This window comes from Zootoca vivipara, chromosome 5, assembly GCF_965207765.1.
Source record: "Zootoca vivipara chromosome 5, rZooViv2.hap1.1, whole genome shotgun sequence".
Lineage (NCBI taxonomy): Eukaryota > Metazoa > Chordata > Lepidosauria > Squamata > Lacertidae > Zootoca > Zootoca vivipara.
Window position 1 is genome coordinate 35,003,669 of NC_142588.1, and position 20,910 is coordinate 35,024,578.

Genomic DNA, 20,910 nt, shown 5'->3' on the forward strand with positions numbered 1-20,910 from the left:
GGTGCCCACTGCCCCAAAAGGTTGGTGATCCCTGGACTGGACAAACCCTGTGGAGCATAAGGCTATCACTGGATACTTGTCTATGTGCTACTTCCAGGTTTGGAGGCAGCATGTGTCTGAATGCAAACAGCAGGAGAGAGCTATTATCTTCAGGTCCTGCCGGTGGGCTTCCTGGAGGCACTGTGATGTCCCAAGGTTTGGGCCGGGACATCAAACAAGCAAGCACTCCTGAGAGCAGGTTGAGGGAGTGAAGTCTGTTTGCATGGTACAATTTCCTTGTTGATGACAGTGCCAGCTCACTGTCTGACTGTCTGACCCTTTGGGAGAGTGGCTCTTCGCTGGCTGGGAGTAGCAACAAAGTCACATCAACTGGCTAAGACATTACACTTGGGAGTATCAGATGACCCTAAGGCAGGCTGTATTCTGGACAACCTACGCGGCCCCTTCCCCAGGTCTATGTCAGCACCTCCCAATCTGCTGGAACCCTCTGCAGGGTCATAATCCTCCAGTTCCCATATCTGTTCCCACCCCTCCTCCCCATCTGACCGACTGCTGTCAAGGTGTTTTCATGGGGCTCATAACAGGAACTGCTCTTCCTGAACTGCCCCCCCCACCATGTGCCCACCCCATATTACTGAAGAAAGTCCCCTGACATCTCAGAAAAGCTGTTAAGGGGACATAGGCTGAGGGGAGGGAATGGAAAACGTTCCTTCTGTTAAGTTTTTTTTGCTCACTTATCTTAGGATCCAAGCAAATCTTTCTTAAGCATATTACTAACCTAATAATAATTTTTATTTATACCCTGCCCTCCCTAGTTGAAACCGGGCTCAGGGCGGCTGACACCAGTAAAATTACAATAAGACATAAAGAAAGAAAAACAATTAGTTAAAATACAGGTTAAAATACAATTTACATTTAAAATTTTAAATGCAGCCTCATTTTTAAAAAGGCCCAAGTCAAAAACCATAAGGGAGGAAAACACAGGGGTCAGACTGAGTCCAGGCCAAAGGCCAGGCGGAACAGCTCTGTCTTGCAGGCCTTACGGAAAGATGTCAAATCCCGCAGGGCCCTAGTCTCCTGTGAGAGCATTGGAGCCAATACTGAAAAGGCCCTGGCCCTAGTCGAGCACAATCTAACCATCTTATGGCTCCGGATCTCCAACGTGTGACCTTAAGGTCCTCCGCAGGGCATACCAGGAGAGGCGGTCCCGTAGGTATGAGGGTCCTAGGCCTTCATTTCATCAAAGCTCTATGTTTTTTTCTGAATTGAATACATTGGGTTATGTCCAGACTAAATAATGCGAAATCAGGCCTCACCAAAATCAATGACAAGACAAATGAGTTAAATCCCATCGATTTCAACAGGAACAAAGTCAAGCCTTTGCCTTGTAATGTTTGTTATGGCTAAGTGTGTGTTCACTTATTAGAAGAAATTGGTTGGAAAAATTATTCAAATCTGGTTTTCCTAACTATGTGTTAAATAATAATGTCGCTTGTCATTGATGCAAAGGATGAAAGTAGGGATAGTTGTAGCATTAATAAATTCCACTTGGGGGTGCTGTTTTATTTGAAAGCAAAGTTATTGCTACCATCCAAAGAAACCGAAAGGAGTACTATGAATGAACTTTCTTACATTCCAAACAATGTGCGTAGAAAAAACTCCCTTCTCTGGCGTGGCTTGTTTACACTGTACAGTGTTAATGAAGCCTGCTAGTCTTATCAGACAAAACAGTGAGCTATTTCCTCTAGTTGGCAATATAGTAGATCCAGGATGACTTATGATACAAAATCAGCCCCGAGTTTGCTGCAAATTCAAGGAACACTGCCAATTTTTGGGGATGATTGCAGGTCAGGGATAATATCTGGAGGGACACAGTTTCCCATCACCCTTTAATATATATATGTACAAACCTAGATCTTGCTTTCATGATGGCTTTTTAAAATGACTGCAAAATGCAACCACAACTTCAAAACATATACAATGGTGTTTATAGTTATACTAATACATATTCTTTCATACCTAATGTTGAAGGTGATGCAGGAACGGGAGGCAATGCTGGTGAACTGGGAGGATCGAGTTTTTGCATCGGCTTGATCAATCTGTTCACCACTGGGGCTAAAAACGATGAAAGAAACATAGGCATGTCATGCTAATGAAAACCAAAGTCACATGTATCCGGAGATAGTATTTTTGGCTAAATTAGTTTCCTTAAAACTGTTTGAAACTGAAATTTGCTCTTTTATACTGCAAGCAATAGGCCAGCCCCCCTCTTTTAGAAGTATACTTAAATATGCCTTATAGCTCCTTTTCTAAAAAGGAAGCGGTCCGTTCAAACGTGGAGAGACATGGTATATTAAAATCAGCAGCCAAGACTCTAGCCCTCATTGTTCTATGGAAAGTTTAAAAACGTGCATAAAATATCACCTCTCAAATTCAAAATGTGGCTTTTGCTTGCACTAATTTCCTGCATTCTTCCCTTCACCTCTGTAGTCCTTTGGAAGGGGAAGGGAAGAGACTGGATCTTGTCAAAAGGAATGGCCCTGCTAGCTAAATTTGCACGCCTAATTATGAGAATTTTCCTCCTGTCTGTCGGACAGAAACTGAGTCCTACACATTTCAGATCCAATACCTTGCCCACTTGGTTGGCTTCGTGAAGTTGTGTGTAAAAAAACTACCCAGATGCTTACGTTTTTTAGGCTGCGGAGGGCTCTCTTCTGTGGGTTGAATATAATTATCTTCTTCATCGTCATTTTCTAGAGGCACAACGTAATCTGCCTGAAGGAAAATGCAGGGATGAGTTAATATAGGGTATGTATAAAAATAGCACATGACCCAGCCGGAGACTATTGTGGGTCCCCCCGTGGTTTCAATGCAGAGCTCTCAGCACACGATTAGATTTCTCCTGTGAAATAAATGGGATGTAGAAAGTGCCACTGTTATCTTTGCTGCCCTGGCAAAGCCATTAATAGCCAGTCTCCTAGGGAGGAAACCCCCCTTCCGATCATTTCAACATTCATCTCGGCTGATTGATGGTGTTTGGTAGGTTTTAGTAGTTCTCTTTTCCTGTATTAAAGTTGCGTTGCTATGGCTGTTGCTTCTTTCATTCTTTTATGCCGGGTTTGGATTCAGCGTTGTGTTTTAGCCTTGTTTTACAGATTGAAGATGTAGTATGTCACTTAGATAAATTGTCTTTATGAGACAATGAATGAAAAAAACGAAGGCCTAAGCTTGGGATAGCTCTCCCATAAATACCCGCAGCTCCAGAAGATTAATTGTTTTGGGTGTTATGTCATATGTGTGCTGAAACTGTCTTGCGCTAGAAGCATGGGTTTTTCTGTGGGAGCACCTGAATAATTGAAGAAAGGTCTGCTTGGCATCCATCACCAGGATTTTAAGTACAGTGGAACCTCTACCTGCAATCATAATCCGTTCCGGATGTCCATCCAGAGGTTGAAATAGGTCGCTGGGAGAGGCGCCATTGTGCGCAGGCGCGGGCGGCGATTTCCCGCTTCTGCGCATGTGCGAACTTTGATCGCTGCTCCTGCGCATGCGCGAACGGCGGCAAACCCAGTGGTTACTTTTGGGTTTGCCGAGGACATTGGGCGAAATGGATGCAAGCGGAGACAGACGAAAGAAGAGGCTTGATTGTAGTTGATAAAAACTTTTGAGACCCTCGAGGTGTATCCGACTAAAGAATGAATGAATTGACATGAATGGAATTAATTAAGTAACAACAAGCTTCAGTCCATTGATTTCAATGAGTCCACTCTGAGCATGACATCAGGTGCAATACTAACCCCCTTTATGAAGCCATTCTGAAGTCGGGGGGGGGGGGACTAAGCTGCAGTGGGGTCCATTGCATCATGACTGCAATACTGCTCCATACAGACCAATGGGTGATTTCAACTGCTTTAGATTGTTGGTTTAGTTAAGATTTTGGTACTACTTTACTTGTACTTTTACAATTGTTGTGTATTGAGTCAAAGGATTTTATCTCTGTATTATTATTGTCTGTATTTGCATTAGGATAAAGTAACTGCCTTTTGGTTCCAGAGGGTACAGCTACTATTGGTTCATTTAAGCTGCTGTATTTGGATCCTCTGTCTTATTGGTTCCCTCCAAAAGGCAGCACTGTGATTGCCTGATATTGTTCCCTCCAAAATGTATCCCCTTCTAGCTAGTTCCCTGTCCCTATAAATGTAGCCTTCCTGCCCTCACAGTCAGTCTTGTTCACTTTAATAAAGAGCTGTTACTAGAGAACTGTCTCCAGCATGTTTTGTCAAGAGAGCTGAAATCACAAACCCCACGTTACAACAACAATGTTTGGCTAAATGTTTTTAACTATATGTTGTAAGATGCTGTGAGCGATTTTGTGACAGCAGGCTGGCTATTGATCCAACAACAAATAAAAAACAGTTGAGCTAACAGCTATGATTTACTTATCCTCTACAACAAATTTGGGGAACCTCTGGCCCTCCAGATGTTGCTGAACTGCAACTCCCATAATCTCTAGCCATTGGGCCATACTTGCTGGGACTGATGGGAGTTAATAGTTCAGCTACACTGGAGGGCCAAAGGTTCGCCATACAAGTAGGTGCCCTTTCCTTGTTGGTTTCCACAAGGATTCTTTTTGCAATTGTTAATCAATTTGAGACCACTGAGCAATGTCGTCAGATTAAGGGATGGAAGCTTATTTTGGGAGAAAAATAAGTCAGAAAATCTCACATGTCTATCTCTCCTCTCTTGGCAGTAAAAATCAATAATAATAATAATGATATTCAAAGCTAACAATTTGCTACCTTTTCATTTAGGGAACGCATTCTTAAATTTGCAACAGAATAGAATCCTTGTATTGATTTTTTTTGGAAAACAATGTACCAAACTGAAATTAAAACCCGTTGCACCTGGTTCCCCTTTTTGTTTTGCATTCTGCAAAATGTATTTACAGCAGTAACACAGTTGTATTTACAGTTTAATTGTTTTGGGGCTTGGAGTGGGTTTTTATTTTGCCAACTGCCCTGGGAATATGACCAAAGAGCAGCATGAAAACACGACAAATTCATAAAAATAAAAATAAACTTCGTACATCAATTGTGTATGAATTGTATTTGATATATGAATAGTGTTATTCCTTCTTATTCGGTAGCATTTCTTCCTGGATCGGTATATGAATATATCAAGCCTTAAGACAAAGAAATAACCATAGAAGAAGAAAGGATGGGAGAAAGATGCTCTGTAATGTATGCGGGACCAAGGCTGTTTGTTATAAGGACAGAATGTAATACTGGGAATGGTTTATGTCTGACTGCAACTGCATGTGAATAATTTGGGGGTGACTTACTGCCATTAGTCAAAACGCCATGGGGCCTCTCTTGCACACACAAAGACCTCCATATGTGCAGGAGAAGCTAGTTTTCTTCAATGGCAGAGAATGCTCCACACACACGTCATTCTAATTTAATATGGGCACGTCCTCTGAATATTGAAAGGAGCAGAGCATCCCTTGGTCTTCCAGAACTGCACAGGGAACATCCGAGCTCCTACACGAGGATTGGAGTGACAGGTCTGGGTTGAGAACTGGTTCTGAGCCTTTCTCTTCTAGAGGTTTTAGCACAACTGTGGGAGTATGACAAGCATAGCTGCCAAGTCTCCCGTATTCTCCGGGAAATCCCAGCTGTTCTTAGCTGAAGAAATGGATTTTTTTGTTTTTCCCCGGTTTATTCTGGCGCGGCGGTCATTTTGGAACTGGGCGGAGCATGCTCAGAAGCGACTTTTGATGCTGCTCTGCCCAGTTCCAAAATGGCTGCAGTGCGACTTCTGGTGCGGTGGCCATTTTGGAACTGGGCAAAGCAGCATCAAAAGTCACTTCTGAGCATGCTCCGCCCAGTTCCAAAATGGCGGCAGCGCTACGTCCGGTCTGCTACTTCCGGCCCGGTCCCTTATTTCTCGGACAGCAACTTGGCAGGTATGATGACAAGTGATGTGAGCACCGGTGGAGCATTGGATTGAATGCTTCACTCAATAAATGAACGCACTGCCGTTCTGTTAAATGAGACCTTTCAAACTTCTTCACTTTGAGCATGTGAGGGTTTGTAAGACGTCAGATGGTAAAATCACTGATCCCAGTCCCAGGGATTTAAGATTAGTATGATGATGATGATGGTGATGATGATGGTAAATAGATTAATATTATTTCCTATTATTTTAAGAACAACAGCAAGTGAGAGATTCTAATATTTGTCTTCTGCCACTAGTTGTGTGCCTATTCCCTGTGCCTTGATTAGCTTGATCTCCATTCTGTTCCCTCCTGCTTTTATAAATAAACTGTATGTGAAGTGCCTTGCAAGTGCCAGGGTAACATTATTTACAGGAATAAGCATGCAGCTTCCTACAACTCTCCCTTCCACTTCTGAATCTTTTGTATGGAGAGAATGTGAAACGTGCTAAATTCATAAAATGGGCAAATGGTCCTAGACCAATCATTTTTAAATCATTACTGTCATCACCATGGGCGTAGGCAGGGGGCGTAGGCAGGGGGGCAGCCCCCCCTAGAAGCAGGGCCGCTGGCCAGCCTGCCCCGCTGCCCGCCCGGTGCCGTCTCCCTTCTCCCTGGCTGGCTGTGGAGCGGGCGGAGGGGAAGCCAGGCAACCGCTTCGCACGGCTCTGGGGCTTTCCCTCCACCTGCCCCGGCGATTGCAGAGGGGGAGGAGGGGATCGGAGCAGCCCGATTTCGGGCTGATCCTGGCTCCCCCTCGCCCCTGCCGATCGCGGAGGGGGAGGAGGGAGTCAGAGCAGCCCGATTTCGGGGTGATCCTGGCTCCCCCTCGCCCCTGCCGATCGCGGAGGGGGAGGAGGGAGTCAGAGCAGCCCGATTTCGGGCTGATCCTGGCTCCCCCTCGCCCCTGCCGATCGCGGAGGGGGAGGAGGGAGTCAGAGCAGCCCGATTTCGGGGTGATCCTGGCTCCCCCTCGCCCCTGCCGATCGCGGAGCGGGAGGAGGGAAAGCTAGCAAGGGAGAAGGGAGCTTTCCTTGCCCCGCTGTGGCCCCTCCCCCGCCCCTTGGCCCCATCCCTTGCCCCGCCCCTTGCCCCCCCTGATTTTCATCCTGGCTACACCCCTGGTCATCACTTTATTTTTTATTTTAAATTATGGCCTCCCTATCACCACGGTCAAGAGGATTCATTCGTAAGGTGGCCGTGCCTAGCTTTTGAATCTAATAACTATCCTGATTTAGCTGTCAGCGTTACCTCATCATCCTTAGGCTTGGGTGGTCGTATTGGCCTGAGAGCAGCAGGTGGCAAGGGCAAAGTGGCCAGTTTCTTTGGTTTAGATAAAGAGTTGCTTGGCAAAGTAGGCAGTGGTTTGGTGACGGGCCAAGGCTTCTGTGGACTAGGTCGCTTGTTGTCTGTAAACGAGAAAGAAAATCCAGTAAGAATCCTTAACTTTCAAAGGAGTGCCTCCATCCCCTTCCATTTTGATCTAGTCTACTTATAGACTGAGATCAGTTTCAGATGTGCGACTGATGTACTGTACAGGGAACAGGGCATGTAACTGACCTGAGGTGCATTAAACCATAGTTAAAAACAATGGTTTAATGTGAATGAACAGCATGCTGCTGAAACTATGGGCACGTCACTCCTCTCCCCAAAGAAACCACAAGCCTGCTTTAAATTGACACGCCAAGCCATGGCTTGTTTTCTAATAGCATGGCAGGAGTGGTTTCGCCAGTGTGTATGAGCACGCTGCTCATACACATTAAACTGTAGCTTATTTCTATTATGGTTTAGTGTATATTGTGCTCTCTGGTTCTCTGCATCTCTGTCTGATTTAAGAAGCACCAGACTGTACAAGAATATGTCTATTCCCCCCCCCCAGTTACACATCCAAAAACTACTTTGAATATGACATACTTATCACGACTGGATCAACAGTCAAAGTCACTTGTGCTTGAAACCCTCCCTAAGATCGCAGCCAAAAAACCCTTCTGGGGAATGACATAAAAGGCATTGTTTGACAACTGGGCGCTGTAAATACCTCCTACCCTCGACTCCCCGGAAGTCATAAAAATCATCCGGCTCCTGGAATTGATCACTTCTGAGAAAACAACACTACTGAGAGAACTGAGCGTTCTGAATATTTTTCATATCAGATAGCGTAAGCAATTAAAAATAAAATAAAACAAAGCTTTTTAGTTTTATAAAGGTAAAGGTAAAGGGACCCCTGACCATTAGGTCCAGTCGTGACCGACTCTGGGGTTGCGCGCTCATCTCGCATTATTGGCCGAGGGAGCCGGCGTATAGCTTCCAGGTCATGTGGCCAGCATGACAAAGCCGCTTCTGGCAAACCAGAGCAGCACACGGAAACGCCGTTTACCTTCCCGCTGTAGCGGTCCCTATTTATCTACTTGCATTTTGACGTGCTTTCGAACTGCTAGGTTGGCAGGAGCTGGGACCGAGCAACGGGAGCTCACCCCGTCACAGGGATTCGAACCGCCGACCTTCTGATCGGCAAGCCCTAGGCTCAGTGGTTTAACCACAGCGCCACCTGGGTCCCTTTTTAGTTTTATAACAAGCTATATATTTTTTCAACCCCTTCATTGTTTGGACAGGAACTTAATATTTGGGGAGTTGGAATAATATTGTGGACCTTTCTATGACTGGCATTTTAAAAGCAGATTGCAGATGTGTGGAGCCTGGTCTGGATTCCCTCTGCCCCCATTGGTCCAGATTGCCCTTGAAATTGACTTTTAAAAAGTCACTCGCATAGCTGCCAAGTTTTCCCTTTTCTCGCAAGGAAGCCTATTCAGCATAAGGGAAAATCCCTGTAAAAAAGGGATAACTTGGCAGCTATGCACTCGTGCTAATTTTGTGAATGGTGCCATGTGCAGCTCAGCTCTGAGTTCTGTTATAATTTAATTTTCCACCTCACAGAAAAGCACCAAATGAACTGTCCTAGACTTGTATGCGCCATTAAAAGGGTGGGGGAGCGGTATTGTAACCTCAGCCGACAATTAGAAACTACTACAACAAAGGGCTTGTGGCGTTTTAAAGGCCAACTTACTTACTGTGGCATGAGCTTTCATGGACTCAGGCCCACTTCGGCAGATACATAAAGGAAACAATTGTCAGGTGGGAGTTAGGAATGCAGAAAGATCATCCTACAGAGGCTCGGCCCTGATTAGGAGACCGGGGAAACAGGGTGCGACCACCATTTAAATCCCTTCTGCTTCCTTCAAATTCTACGCCATTCATTATGTTCTGGAATAGGAAAACAGGTGCATGGAATGAGGCATAAAGATTACCTGCATAGTCTCCTCCAGCACATGAGAAGGCTGCTGGAATCTTCTTTTCCTGCTCGCTTGGTGGGGGCTCATAGCTGTCATCCGGGTTTTCTTCGGTGGGAACCACGTACATCTCAGAATCAGAGTGGTCATCAGGATTCTCATAATCACTCTCCTAAAAAAAGAGAGGGGGCATTATTCATTTTCTTAGAACCCTGTAAGATGCAACTCTTAGAGAGAATACATGGGTTGGGTTGAGATATGCCACAGTATCGTTTATTTTTAACACTACCCCAAAATGTAAGCAGCTACCCCAAAGTCTTTTAATTCTGTGTTTACATGAACATGATTAGTCCCCTGTGATGTATAATGATTACCTGTAGATGTGAATGGGCTGCCAGAGACTAGTCACAACATGAGAACATTCCCCAGCGCTCAATAAACAACTTGGATGCAATATTTTTCGGGACATTCCACATCTTCAGCTGACAATCTAAACTTGTCCTGAGTTTACAAAGCAGCCTCCGATTATGGGGAAGAGCAGGGGCAAGGAAACTACAGGCCAAGGGCTACATACCTTCATAGGCCACCTTCTGAGAGCTGCATAGCAGTGGTGGGCAGGGGCAGTTGCAATAGTGGGATGAGCAAAGAATGTGACTTCTATCACATGCCTAAGTTACATTGCAGCTATGCAAAAGTCAGAGGCTTCTATTCACAAACATCTCCATTCTCCTTCCAGGCCAGAAACTTTACCACGGGTGAAGGACCCTTTCCAGCCAAGAAAGAAGGGTGTGTGTGGCTTGTGGGTGTTTTGCTTGAGGACAGTCCCAAGGGCCAAATGGAAAGACTTGGAGGTCCACATTTGGACCATGGGCCTGGGTGCAGAGGAACAGAGCCATGTGGGTGTGGGTTTCAGGGAAAACAAGACAAAAAAATAATTTGAATAGAGGACCAGTGACTTTTTTGCTGGTAGTACACTCAGTGGGTTTTTATGCCCTGTGGCGAATCCCTATGGTGGCCAGTGAGGTGGGGTGACAGTACTAAATAGCAGACCAAGGGTCCAGGGTCCCTTTGTCCTTACCAGCATTTGTCACACAGTGGTGCTGGAAGAGACGGGTGGTGAGACTACATAAGTCAGGAATAGGGAACCCGTGACCCTCCGGATGTTATTGGACTCCCAACTCCAGTTTGATCTAAGTGACAACTTCTTATTATCCAGACACAAGACCACTGCTGTGAACATTTTGGTAGTAATGCAGATACACACACACACCCCTCCAGCTCTTCAAGAGTGTGACTAGAAGACTGATAATATCATTTATATAAATGGAAGCAAAAATAGATGGTTTGGAGTCAAAAAATTCCACAACTCGGATTTATAGTTATTTAGGTGTAGTGGTGGAAGTGTGATGAATATACTTACAAATTCATCTGACCACTGTTCCTCTTCCTCTGTGTAAAAACAAATAAAATTAGTTTGCTAGCCTTTGAAGAGCATGCAGGTTAGCAAGATGTCAAATACTTCCTTCTTGTAAAACTCAGTCTACAAAATGCTCCTAACTGAGGTGTTCGTACACCTAGCTAATACTGTAACTTAGATTTATGGTAGTGAAATGAACTGGTACTTGAGGACACAATTCGATAACCATGTGCTACAATATACAGCATTTGCTTTTTATGGCAAAGGGGGAAAGCTGCTCCCCTTTGTTTATCTTCTTGGCCACTTCTCATAAACTGTCAGATGCCATGATATTTGCAGCTATCGTTTTTTGCAGCCGAAGCCTACAAGTCTGACCACCCATCCCCAATAGCTGTATGCTGGCCAGTCTGCAACACTGATTTCCTATGCTTTGCCTGCACACCACTTGTGCGAGACATTAATACAATCTTCTTACAGGAACGAGGCACATGCAGGCATCCCTCTTCTTGAAGAAAGTCAGCATCTCTGTTTAAATGAGAACCAAGAAGGAGAGGAAACACCTTGCAAAACGTTACCCAGGAAATCTGAGGCCAAGGCACTGTGTATAATGGGCATCCAAAATTGCTCTTTCTTAAATCACAGCCTCCGATGCCTAAATGTAGTACAGTACTACTTTTCTCCTGGGGCTTCCTAAATACCATTCTGAAAGCTAGCAAAGGGTTATGTTTCATCAGGTACTTCTTATGGTTTGATCTTTTAGCTGAGGCAGCTTTTCTGCGGCCTGCTTTTTCACATCTAATAGCCGAGAGAATGATTCAAATTTCTTCATAGGGATGCAGTGTTCACGTTAGGTACATGACACTATGCAATGAAGTCATTGATTAAGTGCCCATTTAACCATTGCCCTAGCCATGTCGGAACCACTTCTGTGAGTGGTTTTCATGTACGGTAGCTGAGATAACTTTTAATTAACCCAACCATCTGGGTAGAGGCCAACTGCATGGGCCCCCACCAAGGAATTGGCACCCCCAAGGGCAAGATACACGTGACTTGCCCCTCACCTTCCTTTATAAGCCCCAAACTCCCTAAACTGGGGTTGGTACCAACCACAAGACTTAACTAACAGTTAATAAACAGTTTCATGTTCATACCTCCATAATCTACTGGTGGCACACTTGGTGGTGGCTTATTTGTTAGCCTGTGTAAAATACAAAAGTATTATATTACACTTCCAAACCATTAAATAATAGTTGCACAGCAACAAAGCACTTGGCGAAAATGAACTATAACAGAAAGCTAGTGCCAAAAGACCACGACAAAGACACGTAGCAAGAGGCACATGAAGATGCAAACAAATCTATGGTTGTGATACTTCTGGGAAAAGAATGCATGTAATGAACATGGATATTTCTGCAGGAAAAGACAACGGACAGACAATTAAGGATGTAAGAAGTGCAGGTTGTTAGTTATAAAACTATCCAGTACAACATTTAGAATGCTAAATAGTGAAATGTCCCTTTAAGCTGCAAATTCTAGGTTTGAATGCATCATCCAGTATTTCTTGTCTATTCTGAATCAGAATCTGATTCTGCATCTCAATATTGGTTTCTAGCTTATTTGTTTGGAAACAAGTTCCTTTCTTCTTTGCTAATCAAATTTTCAATTTGCTTTCCACAGGGCCTAAGGACCAGATCTGATCCTGACCAGCTTAAGAGGAGCTCCTGATCAATGCAAATCTCTAAGCAGAGCTGGCTTCTCAGATCATGGTGATTCTTAAGCTGTTTTAGCTGGAATGGTCCTAGTTAGGTGGATGGGAGTTTTCCAAGACATGTCCAGTCTGATTTTGAATTTGCAGCATCCGAAAGATACAATGTAAGCCAGGCATGGGGGAAACCTGTAGCCTCCCATATGTTGTTAGACTACAATTCCCATCATTCCTGATTATTAGCCATGCTGTCTGGGGCTGGTGCAAGTTGGTGTCCAACAACAATTTCGAGGGCCACATGTCCCCCAGCACTGTTTAAAAGCCATGCATCTTTTAGCAAGTGTTTAAAAGTTGTTTACAATTATTGCTGTGTCTACTTATTCATCCCTATACTGTTTAGAATTTTAATGTTATCAGTGCACATTTAAATACAAACTGAAATGAATGTCTCCCTCGTCCCTACTTCTGAGTGGGCATGTAGAGGATAGCATTGTTAATCATTCAAAATCAGACAGATTTTGTGGCTCAATTGTGGCTGATTCTCAGCCTCATGCCCTAGCCCAGATTGTTCAGAGGAGCTTCCTAACCCTCCAATGAGGCTTTTTTTTGTTGTTCTTGTGACAGCAGTAGTGAGTAGAATTTAGGAAACATTTCTTCCTGTGAGCTTCCTTAAGGCAAGTTATCTTAGAATCCAAGCCAATGAAGTTAACCATAGCTGGCATGCTTTAAAAGGATGAGTTTATCTTTGATCACAGTATATGAGAGTGCAGTGAAATTTCTCTGTGTTTCAGGTTAGTAATAGGTGTCTTTTTCGAATATGGCTGGCCTGAAGTATGACACGGTTGTATGAATTATTTGTGGGGTTAACTAAACAAAATGCATTCCAACTTCTACAGGCCTGAGCTGTTAGCAGATTTCACAAAATACCTGTAGATGCCATAAATCATTTATAATAATAACAATTTATTACTTATACCCCGCCCATCTGGCTGGGTTCCCCCAGCCACTCTGGGAGGCTTCCAACAAGAGATTAAAAATAAATTAAAACATCAGTCATTAAAAACTTCCCTAAACAGGGCTGCCTTCATTTGATACAGTTGCAGGGCTACAAGGAGTTGCAGCCAGTTGGAATTTCCTGCAGCAGCTATCCCCATCAAACACATGCTTAAACATGCCTTTAAACACTATGTGTTACATTTTTAGCATGCATCACACAGGTAAGTGCTGGAAAAACAATCCATGAGATGGTCCTGTGGTGGAATGGATGTTCAAGTTTGCTCTGTCTATGTACTTTTAGGAAAAAAGAAAATTAAGAGGCTGATGGTCTAGGGACTCGATAGGAGAGAGAAGGCTCTGCTTCTACAAGTAAACCCTGGCAAAAAACACACAAAAACATTACACTGAAAGCGGGCAACAAGACTTCATGCTGAACAACCAAAACTTGCGCAATTCGCAATCGCCATACCGATCCCATGTATTTTTTCCAGTTTTGCAAATTATGGCCATTTGTTCATTTTGGAACCTAAATATCAAAAGAGAGAAGAAAAGACAAACGTTTCTCAAGCAGGTTAGGTCTGTCAGTGTGTGAAAGCTGTGACGCTCGTACTTGCAAATGGAGCGAATCCACAAATGCACACTACTGGTATTTCTGTAGCATCACCTAGTGAGTCTTTGACAGTATGAGTTCCGCATGTGGGAGGACGTATCTAGTTGCTTAGACCCAATAGCTGCTAAATTAATCACTCAGCTGCATTTTTATGTCTTGTGAGTTTTGGCTGTTCAGATTGGTGAACCTACTGCTAGAGAAAGTAAACAGAAAGCTCGTGTGTGTGTGTGTGTGTGTGTGTGTGTGTGTGTGTGTATTGCTTGAATATGTGTGCATCTGGTGAGCAGTCAATGGAATGGAACCATTTACAGGTCAAGTAACCTTGCTCAACTGGTTTGGGGATCACAGGCATTATAACATTTACAGGCTTGACCATAAAGCAGGGCTCTGGAACGTGTGGCCCTCCAGACGTCGTCAGACTCTCTGATCAGCCGCAAACAGCATGAACGATGCTCGGCGATTAGTCTTGCAACATCTGGGAGGATCATGCTCTCAACCCCTGCTATTAAGAACAGTATTGCTGATGGGCTAGGGGAAAAGAAACCGGTCAGGCCTGCTCTTGTATCTGTTAATAGCACCAAACAGCAAGCGATGCTGATATCTGCAGATCAAGCCACGAAGTGGGGTCCTGCAGAAAAAGTTTGCAACCCTCATAATAAAATTTCACAACAGGGAGGGGAAAACTCCCTACGTTTTTCTTTGCAACAAGTAGTACAACGAAGCCTCTGTCTGTAGGTGAGAGAACATGACTGATGTTCCATTATTATTATTACCATCATCATCACAAGGTTTAGAGACCTAGATATTCTGCCATAAACCCCCTAGTTCCCCATTTCAGTTCAGTTATACTTCAATTTATGGCCCTCCCTTTCAGTATTGCTTCCCTTTTCGTGTTATGCTTCAATTCATTTCCTTGACTGCACTGTCAGCATGCAAAATGTAGCTATTTTCACTGATATCATTTCCCTGTTGTGGGAGGGTCAAAAGATGGTGACCCGGTTCTTGTACTCCAAAGTAGCTTTGCTTTTACAGTAAAACTGCCCTTCCTTTTTTTAAGAAAATCAAAAAGGAAGTCATGTATTTGTCAAATGTGGTGTGCTTGGTCATGCATGCTCCTGTAAGCCAGTTTGCCCATGTGCAAGGTTACTCATGTGGTGTTTGGCAAATGCTTTCAAAACCAGGATTCTGCTAACAGAGAAACAGCCGAGCCCATCAGTACAACTTCAAGGACGTCTACACTTCTGCACAGAAAAGAAAGTTACACCAAGTGCGTTTTTTCTAATCACTTTAGCATTGTGATTTATTTAATGATGATCATTCTTATTCTGCTCTTTCTCTAAGGAGAGTCAGAGCAGAGCCAATTAGAGACAGCAAAACAGTATGAACACAGCAGGTACCAACAAAAAAACTCACAGCACTCAAAATATCAGAAGTCTGATTAAATACAGCCATACGGATCTCCTAGAGGGGATCTGTTTTTAGCAGACCCCTCAGAGAGCTGTAATTCCCAGCACTCTCAGCAAACTACAGTTCCCATGATTCTTTGGGTGTGTGATGGCTGTTAAAGTGGTATATGAGTGCTTTAAATGTAAGATGTGGATGTTGCAGCAGCTGTGAATGGGGAACTTAGTATACCTCCTTCTTGCCCTGCATGTGAGCAAAACTAGCTGTTTGTTCTTGGTAACAGATTGTGGGACTATTTTATTTTATTTTATTTTGCTCACAGCTATCTATTGATGCCATTAGAGCCCAGGAGAAGCAGAAGCATTTTCTGGGGTGGAAGGAAGGTAATAATTGCAAGAGTGATAAATGAGCTAATATAAAAGGAGTCTGGCTCCAAAGTGCCTTTCTGTAGGCATCTATATTTAGTCAAGTGTTTTAAGGATAAATACAGAGTTAAGCGCACACACATAGCAGTTGTGGTAGGGGCAAGTTCTCTCTCTCTCTCTCTCTCTCTCTCTCTCTCTCTCTCTCTCTCTCTCTCTCTCTCTCTCTCTCTCTCTCTCCCTCCCTCCCTCCCTCCCTCCCTCCCTCCCTCCCTAAAGAAAAAAAATTGCTGCAAGCTCTTTGAAGGAGGGAGAACAACCTTGTTGATTTGGTTTATCAGGTCTGTTGCAACAGAAGTTGTTGAGACATGTTGCTATCATGCCATTGTAATACAGAGATACCAGTTTAAATGCAGTTGTTGAAAGTGCTTGTCTAATAGGAGGACAATACATAGCAGCTGGGTCAAAAAGGGATGCCCTTATAAAACTTCAGCCCTGAACCCATTTACCTGGGAGCAAGCAGCACTGAAGTCAGTTGGACTTACTTCTGAGTAGACGTGGCTGGGATTGCATTGTTTGTAAGTTGGAGCACTTTGAAATGAATCCACTGTAGGTCATTTAGTGGAATTATTTGCAAGGTGGGCTGCATGCTACTTCTATTTCTCCTTCATCTCATAGAATTGTAGAGTTGGAAGCCCAATGCAAGAATCCAAGCGAAAACATTACTGAGAGATGGCCATCCAACCTCTGTTTAAAAACCTCCAGTGAAGGAGAGTTCATCACCTTCTGAGGTAATCTCTTGTAGAACACCTCTGGAGCAGCATGTGACGAGGAGATATGCTTCCTAACCATGAGCATTTCATGAGGCAGAGGAGCAGTAACAGTGCTCCTCCTGAGGTTGAGACCATTCATGATGTAACTTTCAGCCTGCTTTTGACATACACCTGAGTTTCTGCCTCGTCTTTTGCAGGCTCATTCAGACAAAGAGGCTGTAATTCTTAATCAGTTGCATTTGCAAGTAAACGTCAGTGAGGTAGACCATCTGAAGCTTATATACACCTAGGAACAGTGGTGAGTTGTCACTGAGAAACATCTGAAGAGAACTCTTCAGCTGACATTTGTGCAGATGGTATGTATACTGCAGGGGAGACCAAGGAGGCACATACGTCTGATGCTTGTACCAGTTGCCCATGTTACCAGGATCTTGTGTCAATTAACAAGGCCCTTAACTACTTGGGTGAAGGTTACCTTAAGGATGACCTTGGGGACATCTCTGTTAGGGATCTCCTATGGCTCAGGTCCATGGTTTGTATCCACCAGGAGCTGCTCATTCAGCATTGCGGAGAGGATACTGTGAAGCTCCCCTCCCCTGCCTGAGATGAGGCAGGCCCTCTTTCTGGTGGACTTCAGATGCTTGATGGAGGCCTTTCTATTTCAGCAGACATTTTAAGGAAGTCATTTACAGATCTTAGCTTATCTACCTTTGGTTTTGTTATAGCACTTTTATTATTTTGTTTTACGGCTTGTTGGGTAAACTGCTTTGTTGTGGCCCTCTATGCATAGCCTCCAACACAACACTGCCCAAATCCAAGACACCATCTTCAAGGTTCAAAATGGCGCATGTGTCATATGATGACTGCATTTTCCAGAGTAGTTTAACAACCAATCACAGGGAACTCTGGGAATTGTAGCTCTGCGAGGGGAATAAGGGGTCTCCTTACAACTCTCAGTACCCTTAACAGGCTACAGAGCCCACAACTCCTTGGAGACAGCCATGTTTAAAGTGTTATCATAGTGCTCTAAATCAGTGTTTCTCAACCTTTTTTGGGCCACGGCACACTTGTTCCATGAAAAAAATCACGAGGCACACCACCATTAAAAAAGTTAAAAAAGTTAACTCTGTGCCGCCCTATATTATAATTATGACTGTAAGAAACCCTTGCCAAATATTGCTTTCCGGCGGGTCAGTGCTGTGAATTGGCGGCCGCCAGGCTCGTTCGCACTGAGCTTTGGGAAAGAGGAGGAGAAATATTGCTTTCCGGTGGGTTAGTGTTGGTTATTGGCGGCCGCCAGGCACGTGACAATGCAAATCGCCCTTCTCGTCGCCGCACGTCGCAGCACACCAGCCAGCGTCTCGCGGCACACTAGTGTGCCGCGGAACAGCGGTTGAGAAACGCTGCTCTAAATGTATGGAGTGAACGCGGCCTCATATACATACTGTTATTAAGAAGACAATTTACAACTGTTTGTTATTAACAAAACTGAGCATTTCAAAATGCTCAGTTGGGCATCTGGGGCCCCCTTCACAAACCACGAAGCGTTCCATTTAATGCACACTTACTTGGGAGTAAGCCCCCTTGAACATGCTGCGACCTACTTCTGAGTAGGCATGCACAGGCTTCTGCTGAACATATATCAAAAATAGGCACTAAAATGAGGAAAACACTCAATCATGTAAATGGCGGGTGTACATAGCTTACTTTTTGAACTTGCTCATTATTCCGCTGTCATTTTTCTTGATATCATGTACTATCTTTTGAAGTTGCCTGTAGAAAATAAAGCATGGACATCTTTCATCATGGCTGCGTTATTAATAGAACAAGAAGGTGTATTACAACATATACAACTAGACATATCAAAAGCCCCATATTTGCTGTCATATGTTCCTCCCCCCCCACTTCTTTCTTTCACTCTTTTTCTTGGTGGAAGTGTTAATTCTTCTCAGAAGCTGTTGGTAAACCCAGCATCTGTTGAGAAAAACTCATCAAAGTGTTCTGTAGCGAGGCAATCTAAAATAAGCATACAAAGTGCTACAGTGAAATCTCATTGGTCTGATGACAATGATTCAATCAGTTTATTGAGCAACTTCGCAGAAAGTGAATCTATGGCATTCCTTTTTTGGGAATCTTTGGCAGTTTTTAGTTTACAAAAGGTTTCTTTCTTTCTTTTAAAGATTGCAAACTTTAAGAGATTTAGGTCATGAGGACAATTGTCTTCCCCACTGTTGCTTCTCAGCAAGTGGTCCTGGGGGTAGTATATAGTCATTATTTACGACCTGTCCAAATCCGCTTTCAAAACCATTTAAATTGGTGACCAGCACCAGATCTTGGGCTGGCAAATCCCATTGTTGATCTATCCACAGTATGAACAAGTACATCCTTTTGTCTGTCCTGAATCTTTCACTGTTCAGCTTCATTGGATAAACCAGATTCTAGTATTATCCGAGAGAAAGTGCACACACTTTCTCTATCTGGTCTCTCCTGGTACCATGTATAATTTTATTAACCCAAATCAGTTAATTAGTGGAAAGGAAGATTTCAACTAAAAGACCTTTGGAAGCATCGTGACACCTTTTCCAGAACCTGATCTGTCCTGCAAAAGAACATGCAATAATAATGAATCCCCTCCCATTTAATCATGCCTTTTTGAGCATCCTTGCAGAATTAGAGCATCCTTGCAGTATTAGGAATTAGAGGTGGGGAGCCTGTGGTCTGCCAAATATTGTTGGACTCCAACTTCCATTAGTCACACCCAGCATGGCCAGTGCTCAGGGTGGTGGAAGTTGCAATACAGGGGGCCACATATTCCCCATCTCTAAGCCAAACACTGAACCATTTGATCTGCAGATGTTAGCAAAGGTAAAGGTAAAGCACCCCTGGACAGTTAAGTCCAGTCAAAGGAGACTATGGGGTTGCGGCGCTCATCTCGCTTTCATGCTGAGGGAGCCGGTGTTTGTCCACAGACAGCTTTCTGGGTCATGTGGCCAGCATGACTAAACCACTTCTGGCACAACGGAACACCGTGACGGAAACCAGAGTGCATGGAAATGCAGTTTACCTCCCCACCGCAGTGGTACCTATTTATCTACTTGTACTGGTGTGCTTTCGAACTGCTAGTTTGGCAGAAGCTAAGACAGAGCAACGGGAGCTCACCCCGCGCCAGGGATTCAAACTGCCAACATTCTGATCGGCAAGTCCAAGAGACTCAGTGGTTTAGACCACAGCGCCACCTGCATCCCCAACTCTGCAGATGTTATCAAGTGCTAAAGCTTATACCCATGCCATGAGCAACTTTATTTTCTAATTCCTGTACAGCAAGTTGATGTTAAGTTGATGTCACCAGTTTACAATTTTAGCTCCTATGGTCTTGGAAAACAAGTTAACCCTAGTACTGCCCCTACATTGAGGGGTAGAAGAGACATATTTCACCTCTACCTCACTGTTGTGGAAAGGGAGTCAAAGAGCTTGTTCCCATTTGGTCAATACTATTTCAGTGGAGCTGGACTGTACTCAGGCAATGACAGTAATTACCACTCAGCTAGTCTTTGTTTTGGTAGGCATGGCTTTTAGTTTTGTATAAACAGGTGTGCAGGTGAAACAGAAATTAAAGAAAGAGAGAGGATTATAGTTTCTGAGCAATGAATGGAGCTCGCCAGCTCCAGACAAACTGTAAAAATCCACTGGAAGTTAGGAATGCCCCCACAGTCCTTTCCTGTATTTCAATGAGACAGGTAAAATAAATAGTAACTCTCTAATCAGGGTGTGTTCACGCAAAAGGAGGTATCACACTGGTTTCTCAGCATTATGTCCAACCTCAAAAAATAACTTAGGACAGAGAAATCTTGTTGTTGGTTCTAAACTTGTCAAAGTCAAATACAAATGCTATCAATCCAGTAAGGAAGGTAATGCCATTCAAATGTAGCACTGTTCAGTTGGTGACTTAATTCTGCTCCCCTTTCCCTCTCAACTGGAAGATGGCAAGCGTCTGAGCTGCCAGTACCAACCAGGTGATCCATGGATTAGACACACAAAGGAGTACACAGTCAATTACCACCTGCATTGATTTATGTATCTATGCCAAGGTCACTAGGCAGTAGGTATCCAACTAATGTGTTCTGTCAGGGCAAAGGATTTCCACTTGCCCAATCTGGTCAGCAACTGTGAGAACAGGATGCTAGACTAGATGAGCCATTGGCCTGACTCTGTTAACAGATTTAGGAGGTGTACAAGGGGAGGGCAAAGTTCTGTTGCAGAAGCAGAAATTCTTGAGTTGATGGAATGTGTCACTTAATGCTACTCTGTATATAATCCATGGCTCCCCCCCATAGTTATATATATATATATATATATATATA

The 20,910-nt window shown here is 43.8% G+C and overlaps 1 protein-coding gene across 7 annotated transcripts in view; it reads right to left on the reverse strand.

The window, feature by feature from the left end:
• BLNK (B cell linker) overlaps positions 1 to 20,910 on the reverse strand; it is a 98,409-nt gene that overhangs the window by 15,090 nt on the left and 62,409 nt on the right. For 4 of the 7 annotated variants that reach the window (XM_088670384.1, XM_088670385.1, XM_088670383.1 and 1 more), the window contains 7 exons: positions 18,257 to 18,322; positions 11,851 to 11,897; positions 10,703 to 10,731; positions 9,301 to 9,454; positions 7,247 to 7,404; positions 2,688 to 2,775; positions 2,020 to 2,115 (listed from right to left, as the gene is read on the reverse strand). In XM_088670384.1, the coding sequence (XP_088526510.1) occupies positions 2,020 to 2,115; positions 2,688 to 2,775; positions 7,247 to 7,404; positions 9,301 to 9,454; positions 10,703 to 10,731; positions 11,851 to 11,897; positions 18,257 to 18,322 (638 nt within the window). Of the gene's footprint in view, positions 1 to 2,019; positions 2,116 to 2,687; positions 2,776 to 7,246; positions 7,405 to 9,300; positions 9,455 to 10,702; positions 10,732 to 11,850; positions 11,898 to 13,869; positions 13,927 to 18,256; positions 18,323 to 20,910 lie in introns of all 7 variants that reach the window. The other 3 variants (XM_035137409.3, XM_035137408.3, XM_035137406.3) reach the window with 1 other exon arrangement.